This window comes from Mytilus edulis, chromosome 12 (assembly GCF_963676685.1).
Source record: "Mytilus edulis chromosome 12, xbMytEdul2.2, whole genome shotgun sequence".
Lineage (NCBI taxonomy): Eukaryota > Metazoa > Mollusca > Bivalvia > Mytilida > Mytilidae > Mytilus > Mytilus edulis.
Window position 1 is genome coordinate 912,239 of NC_092355.1, and position 13,227 is coordinate 925,465.

The following is a 13,227-nucleotide window of genomic DNA, read 5'->3' on the forward strand; positions in this document are numbered from 1 at the left end:
CATAATGTTATTGAGGAGACATCCACTGGGTAGATTTTTCTATAGTCTATTATTAAGTATACACATGATATGTACGAGTAGGCCGTCTTATTGTATATCAACTACACATTTTTACAAAAACTAGCAAAACGTTAGCGTGTAAGGATATATCATATTACGCAAGTGCATATAAAGATTCAAACTAGAAACGACATCTGGACAAACGTATTTGTACAAGTTTTGCTTTACAAAATGTTTGTTTACACTAATGTGTTTGCTTGTGCAAAACTAATATTCACATATATTCATGCAGTGACCATGTTGTACAAACATTGTACTAAATACATTATTGATAAACAAGAATGGAAGGGGTAAATGCAAGAATCTACGTTTTCTTAAAAAAGGATACAAATGAACATGGTCTGCAAAGAAAGAGGGAGTTAACGACTAATTTTCGTTGTTTTTACTTGAAATAAAAACAAATTTCTAAATGCGAAGGAATATTATTTTAAAAGTAAGGAGCAAAATGTAAGAAGATACCGATGGAACGCGTACAATAACAAAACGCAATCAGACTAAATCATGGCCAACGAAAAACAAGCGGTCAATTTTCTACACTGCAAACTGAGCACTTAGCTGAGATAACCAGTCAACCTAATAACCCATGAACAACATAACACGATCGACCACAATAACTCCATGACAAACATGACATGCTAGTCCACTATAACTCCATGACAAACATGACCCGTTAGATCACAACAACTCCGAAACAAACATGGCACACTAGACTACAATAACTCCATGACAAACACGACACGCTAGACCACAGTAACTCCATGAAAAACATAACACGATCGACCACAATAACTCCATGACAAACATGACATGCTAGTCCACTATTACTCCATGACAAACATGACCCGTTAGATCACAACAACTCCGTGACAAACATGGCACACTAGACTACAATAACTCCATGACAAACACGACACGCTAGACCACAGTAACTCCATGAAAAACATAACACGATCGACCACAATAACTCCATGACAAACATGACATGCTAGTCCACTATTACTCTATGACAAACATGACACGCTAGACCGCATAAATCCAAGACAAAAATGACTCGCTAGACCACAATAGACCAATAGAACTCCTTGACAAACATGACACGCTAGACCACACAAACGCCATGTCAAACATGACAAGCTTTGCCACAATAACCCCATGTCAAACATGACATGCTAGACCACAATAACTCCATGTCAAACAGGACACGCTAGACCACAATAACCCCATGACAAACATGACAAGCTAGACTACAATAACACCATGTCAAGCATGACAAGCTAGACCTCATTAACCCCATTTCAGATAAGGGAAATGTCTGTCACACAGAGCCAGGGAGTTATCACATGTATTCCTAAAGAAGGCAAATCAAAACAGTTCTTACACAATTGGCGTCCAATTGCACTTTTGAATTCAACATACAAACTAGCTTCTAGTTGTATTGCTGAAAGGATAAAGTCAGTTCTAAATAGAATTTTTGATTCTGATCAAACAGGCTTTATCCCGGGTAGATTTATTGGGGAGAACTGGAGACTTATATATGATATTTTACAATTTATAAATTTGATGTATGCCTTTTTGTGCTTCTTCGTTACATTTGTTGTTTTTATAGTGATGCAAGTATGTTTGTTTTGTTCAAAGTTTTAACGACAAAATTATTTTTATGTCTACCTGTACGAATTTCAAACGCGCATTTTTACACCAGCAATGAAAACCTTCTTTCCTTTACGGGTAGACTTTATATACATAAATTAAGTGGTACAAGAAAAGCAAAATGAGTATGTTAAATTTGATGTATGCCTTTTTGTGATTCTTCGTTACATTTGTTGTTTTTATAGTGATGCAAGTATGTTTGTTTTGTTCATACTTTTAACGACAAAATTATTTTTATGTCTACCTGTACGAATTTCAAACGCGCATTTTTACACCAGCAATGAAAACCTTCTTTCCTTGACGGGTAGACTTTATATACATAAATTAAGTGGTACAAGAAAAGCAAAATGAGTATGTTAATTTTGATGTATGCCCTTTTGTGATTCTTCGTTACATTTGTTGTTTTTATAGTGATATTAAGATGATAACACAATAATGACTGCTGTACCCCTATTTTTGACATTTTTACTCTTTGAGTATGTTTGTTTTGTTCATACATCGTTGACAATGTAATGGAATTTGATGCGACTGTCATACAAGTGAGAGGTTTAGCTAGCTATAAAACCAGGTTCAATCCACCATTTTCTACATTAGAAAATGCCTGTACCAAGTCAGGAATATGACAGTTGTTATCCATTCGTTTGATGTGTTTGGACTTTTGATTTTGCCTTTTGATTTTGGATTTTCCTTTTGAATTTTCCTCGGAGTTCGGTATTTTTGTGTTTTTACTCTGTCTTCAATCAGGAGCTAGTAATTCAGCAGTTGTCGTTTGTTGGTGTGTTACATATTTATTTTTTGCTCATTTTTGTACATGCATTTTGCTTTTAGTTTTGCCGTTTGAATTGTTTACATTTGTCATTTCGGTTATATTTATAAATACACAGTGTGCAATTTTTATAATACGAGAATTTATCGGGTCAATAAAATACATATCGGGTGAGGCGAAGCCAAACCCCATTTGAATGCTATTGACCGGATAAATTCCGTATTAGGACAATTGAAAACTGTGCTATGAATTTATTCTGATTTTGTTATATCATTGTATTTTACATATCATTACATTCAAATTCAATTTAGTACAATATCAACCAAATATATTTTAGATATTTAACCTAAAACTGTGAGAATTTGAAATATTATGGGGACGGAGTCCCCAATAACAGTAGAAAATTCAATAAAAAAAAATACGGGAAAATTTCCAGAATTTTTCATTGTACTAATGAACTCAAAATCGTTCCAATTTTTTTTGTCGTGTTCTGAAATCCCGGGCCTGCGCAGAAATGTACAATGTACTTCCTTTTTCCGGTCTCGTTTGTATGAAACTTTGAGTAAAATATATATTTATCAGTCTAGTATAAAATAGGAAGGAACGCGCAATACCAATTTCATTTTTAATAATTCCTTGATATGAAAAAACGTTACCTGATGATAGCGTTTCTTTGTTTACATTGCATATGACGTCATAATTTAAATAACGTCACAACTAAATCCCTAACAACAGAACCAAAATCGGAAACGTTACGGTATTTCCGTTCCTTTTTTTTAAAACAAATATTTAAGTTACAAAAATAATTCATACAGACTTCGTCCCCATTTACAGGTAATGCCTGCCTCATATTAGAATTATAAAGCAACTTTTTTTTATTGATTTCTTTATTAGGTCAATGGTATAAGGGAGATAATTCCATTTGACGTAATAAATAAGGGAGATAATTCCTATTGACGTCATAAAAGTGTACTGATATTTATTAGGACAACCAGGATAATGTATCTGAAGCATGGGCTTTTGAAAAGCAAATGCAACTGTAACGAGATTTTCAGAACTTATGACAAAATCTAACCTGTATAAATAGTTCAAACAGTTCACCAATCTCATAGATAACATATCTAGAGGTAATATGTAAATTTAGATTTTTGAGGACTTACATACAACGTTTACCAGTAAATTGGTTACATTTAATAATTTAAATTAACAGAAAATTTTAAATTTTGTGCGATCTTTGACACATCTGTACACTCTTAGGAAAAGTGTACATATGGAGTAAATATATTTCTCTGAATCACAGTGTTGCAGTTAATATCAATGTCTTCCAAAGCTAACACAATGTCAGTAGTGTCAAGTTTGAAAAATCTTGTTTAAGTTATGCTCATTGATTTTGAAATGGACAAGCCATGGTAAGTGTATAAATTGAAGATGGTGAGGAATTTGTATTGAATGTCCAGTGGCATGTACACATGAAAATCAGGACAAAGACATGTTGATGCGATTTGACTTTCACCACAGTAACGTAGGGTAAGCACACTATTTCCAGTTGATCAAATAAATCAATTCAAAAACACTTCAAGGTGATATTTACGGGTAACGATTGCATATTTTGCTCATGTCACATCCCTTGGTTTCTTATGTTGTGCTGTTGCACCATTATCCCAATTTAGGGAAATGGTTGATATCACCTTAATCCAGTTTTAGTCCGTAAACGATAAAAACAGAGTCACAAATAATTTCAGTCTATTGATAACCACTGTGAAATTGACCTCTTACCCAAGACTTATTACTACTTTTTTATCACTATAAGGCACTGAATCCACCACAAATACTTTATTCATAACTCAAAAGATACTGTCCTGAAATTTTCATTTTATCTATATATCAATGGGTACTGAACCTTAAACTTTGACACTGACCCAATACCAATAGTGATCTTCTTCCTGCCAAAGGGTCGTTTGTATGCTGTATTTTTTGTGGATAGGACTTTGATTCAAAGATAAATTGATACAACAACAACTAAAATGGTCATTTTAACAAATATATAAACCACATATATAAAAACATATAAAATATTGAACAATGATTTTATTATGCTTATAATTACATCAACAAAATGTATTTTTATAATACAATGTAAACAGTACAAATAATGAAACCATTCATTACACTGTTTGTAGGTTGATTCTGATATAATTTTACAAGGTTTTAAGCTGTTATCCACAGTGTGCATCGCTTAGGTGCATCTAAAACAGTAAAAGCTGTGATATTGGACATTAAATGTTTTGAAGAGGGTTTCATTAAAACTGTAGAACTATCATGCTGAAAATGTATTTTCTATATGTGCTTTACTTTTCTATACAATAAAGAATGACAAAAATCAAAAATCAATGTGAGCAAACATATTTCAAGAAATACATACACAAATCAACATGATAGCTAAAAAATCAAAATGGAAGTCTATATGTGTAGACAGTAATAAAGTATATATTACAATAAGTAAAATGTTCCACAATAGAAAAAAATAAATTTACATAACAACAAAATGGTGGTCTATACAGTCTATTAAATATGTCAAGCAAAAGTAAGGGTCTTTGATAGTAACCAACAGTCATCTTACAAGGCGTACCTAGTATGTCGTTTTAGGCATATACATATATATATATATATATATGTATATATATAAACATGTATTCGTCATTGTGCGCAGTGCTCCTTTGAAGGAGGGATTTTTCTAAACCAGAACAGAACAGAACATAGCAATATACATAAAATGGTAGTCTATATTTGTAAACAGTATGTAAACTATATCATACAATCACTAAAATGTTACACTAGATAACACATGAATCAACATAATAACATCGAGAATGGAAATGGGGAATGTGTCAAAAACATAACAACCAGACCATAGAGCAGACAACAGCCAAAGGCCACCAAAGGGTCTTCAATGTAGCGAGAAACTCCCTTAAACAAATATGCATATTAGTTCAGTGGTAATGGACGTCATACTTAACTCCGAATTATACACAAGAAACTAAAATTAAAGATCATACCAGACTAACATAACACTACAAATAAAATGGTAATCTTTATTTTTATATATACAGTATAAAAAGTATATCACACAATCATTAAAATGTGGAACAACATGTTAAACATGACTGAAGAAGTGTGAAATTCTTCGAGAATTTAGATGTTTTGAGCGTTTCGGTTCGACTTCGGGTGTTACGTCACATTAGTGACGTCATGGAATATGTTTTTTTACATAATAACAAGTAACGATATTGGTAGACGTGTTTAAGCTCTAAATGATCAACCTTGTTTATATTTTTTTTTTGTCATTTTAAAGGGCCAACATACTAAATACGACAAAAAATAGCCTGACTCATCCGCAGACAGATAAATGACCTTAGAAAACAATGAAGTAATAAAACAAAACACAAATTAATAATAGAATTACAATGTTCACTAAGTGTGGTACAGTTTTATTTATTGGTATCAACATAATGTTTTTACTGCATTTAAATCTAAAATGTTTCTTCTATTCCTGGTCATACAATTCAGAAATACTCAGCTTTACAAGTCAGAATAGAAAAAAGGTAATGGAATGTATTTTAGAACATACAAAAACAAACACTAATCAACAAGACAATATACAAGAGGCTCACCTGTGATTGTATAACTTAAATCCTTCGTCAATGATTATTTTTGTTTTTCAATATAATATATATTAATAAGTGGCTTAAAATGCCATTTAAATGTTCATTGTATCTGTCATATTTTATTCAAAAGCAAATAAATGTACTTGAGCCATATGCTCCATTCTAGCCATAGTGTCTATTTTTTTGACGTACAAGGAAATAAAATACAAAATGTATACTAGATTCATTCGAGAAGATTGTTTTAAGTTAAAAAACAAATTGTGTAAAATTGTCCTTCAGGGGCAATAACTTCTTAAGGGGTCAATTGACAATTTTGGTCATACAAAAACGTTTTGTAGATCTTACTTTGCTGAACAATTTTGTTGTTTACAGTTTATCTTTATCATCAATAACATTTAGAATTATAACAAAAAACTGCAAAATTTCCTTAAAATATCCAATTCAGTGGCAGCAACCCAACAATGGGTTGTTCGATTCGTCTGAACATTTAAGGGCTGATAGATCTTGATCAATTGAACAATATTACTTATGTCGGAATTGCTCTAAAAGCTTTTGTTTTTGAGATATAAGTCAAAAATGCATTTGCCCCCCCCCCCCCCCTATGTTCTACTTCTAGTAATGGTGGCCTTGTTTGTCGATGGATCAATACTTCGGATACAATTTATAAACAAGATACCACAAGGAACATAAAGTTTAAGTTTGAAGGTATTTGGCCCAGTATTTTAAGAGAAGATTTTTTTTAAAAGTTAACGACGACAGACGACGACGACAGACGCCAACTGATAGCACAAGCCCACAGGGGGCCCGGACCGTTTTTTTTTGGTTCTCATCTGCAGCATGATTTGCATGTAGGAATAGAGAGAAGGTAATTGAATTAGTTTTAGAACATTAAAGACTAATCAACAAGAAAATAAAAAAGACACCTTTTTTTCTCATCTGCAGCATGATGTTCATGTCATAACAAACCACTGACTAAAGAACAATGAAGAACAAGAATTTAAAAGACAACATTCCAACATCATGCTTTTTAAATGTCATAAAGAAACACCAACTGAATAATAAGAGTTAAGAAGAGAGTGTGTCCCCCTTCTTTATGTGTTCTGTTAACATCTTTACAACAGATGCATGTCCATTATCTGTAGCAATGTTTAAAGGCGATCTCCCATCTAGTCTACATATCTGTGTATCTGCTTCTTTAGCTAACAATAAACGTACAATATCCTCATGTCCTACTTCACATGCATAAAATAATGGTGTTGCTCCATCTTCTTTTGTTATGCTGATGTTAACATGGTAGTTAAGAAGACAATGGACTATATCTGTCCTACCCATAAAACAGGCTATATGTAACGGAGAAGAACTAACTACTACATCAAACCCATAACCTACTGACAACTCACTGATGTAATCTCTCACATTTGATGAAGCCTTTTCTAAGAGAAAATCAAACCATGCCTGTCTTTCTTGATCTAGTGTAAATCTGAGATGGTTATTATATGTCTCTGCTATAGACTGTTTACTATGCATACATATATTACAGTCTGCATTATTCTCTAACAGTAACTGTGTTATATCTATGTATCCGTTCAGTGCACTGAAATATAAAGCATTACCTCCATCATCTGTCTGGGCATTGATGTCTGGTTTATGTTTCAGTAATAGCTGTACTAAATGTATACTGATGTCGTTTCTACTACATGCATCAATCAGTGGTGTCCAGCCATTATTGTTACATAGATCAATATTAGGATTCCTCTCTAACAGTAACTTTACTATATCGGTATGTCCTTTATTACTTGCTGTATGCAGAGGACTCCAGCCATCCTTGTTACATAGATCAACATTGGCATCCTTCTCTAACAGTAACTGTACTATTGCAGTATGTCATTTATCACTTGCTGTATTCAGAGGACTCCAGCAATCATTGTTACATAGATCAACATTGGCATCCTTCTCTAACAGTAACTGTACTATTGCAGTATGTCCTTTATCACTTGCTGTATTCAGAGGACTCCAGCCATTATTGTCACATAGATCAACATTGGCATCCTTCTCTAACAGTAACTTTACTATGTTATTATCTCCTCTCTTGCTTGCTGTATTCAGAGGACTCCAGCCATCCTTGTTACATAGATCAACATTGGCATCCTTCTCTAACAGTAACTTTACTATGTTAGTATCTCCTCTCTTGCTTGCTGTATTCAGAGGACTCCAGCCATACTTGTTACATAGATCAACATTGACATCCTTCTCTAACAATAACTTTACTATATCAGTATGTCCTTCATTACTTGCTGTATTCAAAGGACTCCAGCCACCCTTGTTACATAGATCAACATTGGCATCCTTCTCTAACAGTAACTTTACTATGTTAGTATCTCCTCTCTTGCTTGCTGTATTCAGAGGACTCCAGCCATCCTTCCTACATAGATCAACATTGACATCCTTCTCTAACAGTAACTTTACTATATCAGTATGTCCTTCATTACTTGCTGTATTCAGAGGACTCCAGCCACCCGTGTTACATAGATCAACTTTGGCATCCTTCTCTAACAGTAACTTTACTATTTCAGTATGCCCTTTATTACTTGCTGTATTCAGAGGACTCCAGCCACCCTTGTCACTTAGATCAACATTGGCATCCTTCTCTAACAGCAACTTTACTATTTCAGTATGCCCTTTATTACTTGCTGTATTCAGAGGACTCCAGCCATACTTGTTACATAGATCAACATTGGCATCCTTCTCTAACAGTAACTTTACTATGTTATTATCTCCTCTCCTGCTTGCTGTATTCAGAGGACTCCAGCCATCCTTGTTACATAGATCAACATTGGCATCCTTCTCTAACAGTAACTTTACTATGTTAGTATCTCCTCTCTTGCTTGCTGTATTCAGAGGACTCCAGCCATACTTGTTACATAGATCAACATTGACATCCTTCTCTAACAGTAACTTTACTATATCAGTATGTCCTTCATTACTTGCTGTATTCAGAGGACTCCAGCCACCCGTGTTACATAGATCAACTTTGGCATCCTTCTCTAACAGTAATTTTACTATTTCAGTATGCCTTTTATTACTTGCTGTATTCAGAGGACTCCAGCCATCCTTCCTACATAGATCAACATTGGCATCCTTCTCTAACAGTAACTTTACTATTTCAGTATGCCCTTTAATACTTGCTGTATTCAGAGGACTCCAGCCACTCTTGCTACATAGATCAACATTGGCATCCTTTTCTAACAGTAACTTTACTATATCAGTATGCCCTTTAGTACTTGCTTTATTCAGAGGACACCAGCTTTCATTGTTACATACATCAACATTAGGATTCTTCTCTAACAGGAACTTTACTATATCAGTATGTCCTTCCTGACTTGCCATTGTCAGTCCAGTAACCCCATCATCTCTACACTGATCCACATCCACATCATTATGTAACAACCACTGTACCATATCAATAAAACCATCATAGCAGGTTAGTATCAGTGGAGTAGAACCTGATCCATGATGCTCCTTTGGTAACACTGTATCCTTTGTGTTAGCTAATGTTACTTGTTGTGGTTTGTCTAGTTGTTTCAAGTGCTGTAATAACTGTTGTCTAAATGGTGCTACTGTCAAGTTGTTGTTCATGAATATAACTCTCACCTTTCCTGCTGACCAGTCCCTTATAAACCTTTCTAGATATGATACTAAATAATCATCTGGTATTTCAATAATGAAGTCTATGTTACTGTTTTTGTCAGTTTGTGATGTCTGCCAAATGAAACGTTCATGTACTAGATCACTATCACCATGATCTATTAAACATTCAATCATTTTCTGACCAAAGTAATGAGCAAGGAAGTCAAATAGTTTATCATGTACAGTTTTATAAATACCATTCTGTTTACAGATAAATGTACCATCTAGAGTGTCAAGTACTTTCTTTAGTTTTGGCTTTGGTATACTGTTGAACTCACAAGCATCACATGTGTCATTTATGATATGTCGTTGTTCACCCGTCGCTTTACCTTGGAACCATTTTTCATTTAGCTGATTATTAAAGAGAACACATAAAGCAAGACTACACATTTTATAGTTTCCTTCATCACCATGTTCACTTAACCTGTCTAATTCTCTTTTATAGACATCAAAAGGATTTTTAAAATATTCTTTGACATCTACATCTTTCTTTTCGTGATATAAGGAACAAAGAAGTGGGAAAAAATCACATTTAGAAGACAAATAAGTAATATCTGTCATGCTTGTGCCAATATAGGTTTTTGCAATATTTGTTTTCTCTATAGATGTAAGACATAACGTTTCTGATATTAAATTACATTGACAGGATTTAAAAGGCACTAATACATTAAACTTATCATCTTTATATACTTGTAACCTACACGATACTATAATCTTACAAAACGTGTCGGCAATAACTCTGTCAATCACAGGTAACAATTGTTTCCAGTTATCAATCTGTTGTTGGTTCACAGTGAAATTTCCACAAATATCATCTACAATGAAGACTGTATGTTTACCAGGCTGATAATAAGTTTTAATGTCGGCTGGTAATTCCACTGGTATTATTTTGTATCCTCTCTTCTTTAACACAAGTGCTGTGTGTCTGGCAATAAACGATTTTCCTACCCCTGATGGGGCAGTTATTGTCAAGCAACTGTTTTCTTGTAAACATTCCATGACATAATCACTGGCTCGCGTATTCACAAACATCTTATCTTGCTTTTCCCAGTCTTCTATTTGGGTTTGTATCTGATCTGAAACAATATATGAGTAGCTGATTAAAATTATAAAAAATCCCACTATTTATATGAATTGTGCATTATCATTTAAAATATTGTAGACTTAGTCTATGTTGTATGTAATTTCAGAAATAGTTTGTCATTGCAGGAACTTTTACTTAATGGTATTGGTTTTAATTGTTGTAGAATGGTGACCTGCATTTGTGTACATGCTAGTGCATTGGAGGACACTTGAATCATATGGTATCATGGTATCATACCAGATCTCCTTGTTTTTATAAAATCTTATTTAAAATAAAGAGAACTCGAAATATTTTGTTATAAACAAGGTATTAAATAAAACTGGAAATCGACAACAAGTTTAGAACACCTCCATTTCTTTTTACCGCCTAATTTCATGATGTTAGTTCAAACATTTTTTAATTTGATATAACTCTCTTTTTTTCTTTTTTCTTTTTTCATATTCAACATATTTATTATGATTAAAAGACATATTGTGCATTATAAAAATATAATATTGATATATATATATATATAAGCTAGAGTTAGAGGAGGTGATAAGGTCTCTGCGCAAGTTAGGCGGTGTTGTCGTAGAAGTTAGAAAATACAGTACAGGTTCCAGCCCCGGCGCCGGGGAGGAAGTTACGAATCAAATCTACTCTAACATCGTTAGGTTGATTTTCTAGGCACTTTATATATATATATACATATACATTATGTACACAGCCATGTATCACCATCATTGATGGCGATCCGATGGATACATCTGTTGTAGAGTTGTCACTGACTCAGACGTACTTATATATATAATGTCTAAAAATAGCAACAATCAACATTCAATCTATTTAAGCGTGGATCAGTTTGTGAAAATAAACTGATACAGTTACTGAATTAAAATTATATAAATGTCTAAGAATATAACTTAAACACACTAGTTAATAAATTTAAAAGTTCTATTAGATGTTAGAAATAAGCAATATTTCGCTAAACAAATTAGCTTCATCAGGCGTGTGCATCTCTCAAGGTGAAATCGGATGCATGACAAAAAATATTTTTGTGGCTAAATCTATACAAGAGTTGAGGAAAAGTGTAACATATTGATTGATGTTGCATAAAATATGTTTGTAGCTACAACTACATGAACTTGGAATAAAAGTTTAACACATTTATAGATGTTCGATTAATTGTATGAACTTCTATAAATTAATTTGTATGATTTCAAGATAATTATGGTTTTGATTTGTTTTTAAATCTTTTTTCGTCTCTCTCATTGAGTCCATCAGGTTCAAGAGTTCGTAACTGGTGCATCCAAAATCTCTCTTTTTTTTGTCTTCCTTGTGTATCCCAATTTTGATTTTTCTCAAGGATTTGAAATGTGACGTTTTCAAAATCATGACCTGCTCTTAAAAGGTGTCTTGTAATTGGGCAGTTCCTTTCTTTTGTATAAAATGACCGATGGTTATTTAGTCGGATGTTAAATGGTGTTTCTGTTTCACCAACATATTGTATTTTGCAAGTTCCACACGTTAGAACATAAATGCAATTTTGCGTTTTGCAATTTGATGTTATGAAAATGTTGTATTTTTTCTTTGTGACTTTGCTGACGAATTGGGTTTCGATAGTGGCGACTCTGCAGCACGTATAATTGCCCCTTCCGCATGGTGTATAACCTCCGATTGTTGATATCTCCTGTTTAGATACTTTGGATGTTACTAGAATATCTTTGAGGTTTTTGGGTCTGCGGTAAGCCATAACGGGAGGTGATGCAAACCCTTGTCTTGGCTCCGTTATATTGATGACATCGACATCAAATGGAACGAAACTGCAGAACGTCCGCAAGAATTTTTCGATTTCTGTAACAACTTTCATCAATCGATAAAGTTCACATCTGAAGTTTCAAATGATAAAATTTCTTTTCTCGACACCACCATAACTTTAGAAAACGGAGTCATGACAACCGACCTTCACAGCAAAAAAACTGATAAACACCAATTTCTCTCTCCAAAGAGTTGCCACCCGAAACACTGATCCCGGAGCATTCCGTACAGCCAAGCCATCAGGTTAAAACGGATTTGTTCATCGGAATCAAAACTAAACCATCGTTTGGGGCAACTCAGACAGCAACTTAAATCAAGAGGTTATAAGAACAAAAATATTTCAGAAGCTTTCGGTAAAGCAAAAGAAAAAGACCGAACAAACCTACTTGAATACAAAGAAAAGACGGCCCAGACAAATAAAATCCCGTTTGTTGTTAGCTTTCATTCTGACCTGACAAATCTTTCATCAATTGTCCACAAACACTGGCGTCTTATTGAAAATGATCCTTCCTTGAAAGAGATTT

The 13,227-nt window shown here is 33.7% G+C and overlaps 2 protein-coding genes across 2 annotated transcripts in view; both read right to left on the reverse strand.

Moving 5' to 3' along the window:
* Positions 1–4,546: 4,546 nt before the first annotated feature.
* LOC139499383 (uncharacterized) overlaps positions 4,547–13,227 on the reverse strand; it is a 72,153-nt gene continuing 63,472 nt past the window's right edge. The window contains exon 11 of the mRNA XM_071288065.1: positions 4,547–10,901. Within this exon, the coding sequence (XP_071144166.1) occupies positions 8,023–10,901 (2,879 nt within the window). The 3' untranslated portion in view covers positions 4,547–8,022. The remainder of the gene's footprint in view (positions 10,902–13,227) is intronic.
* Positions 7,204–7,665, reverse strand: LOC139499307 (acyl-CoA-binding domain-containing protein 6-like). The gene has a single exon (XM_071287975.1). The coding sequence runs from the start codon at positions 7,663–7,665 to the stop codon at positions 7,204–7,206; it is 462 nt and encodes a 153-aa protein (XP_071144076.1).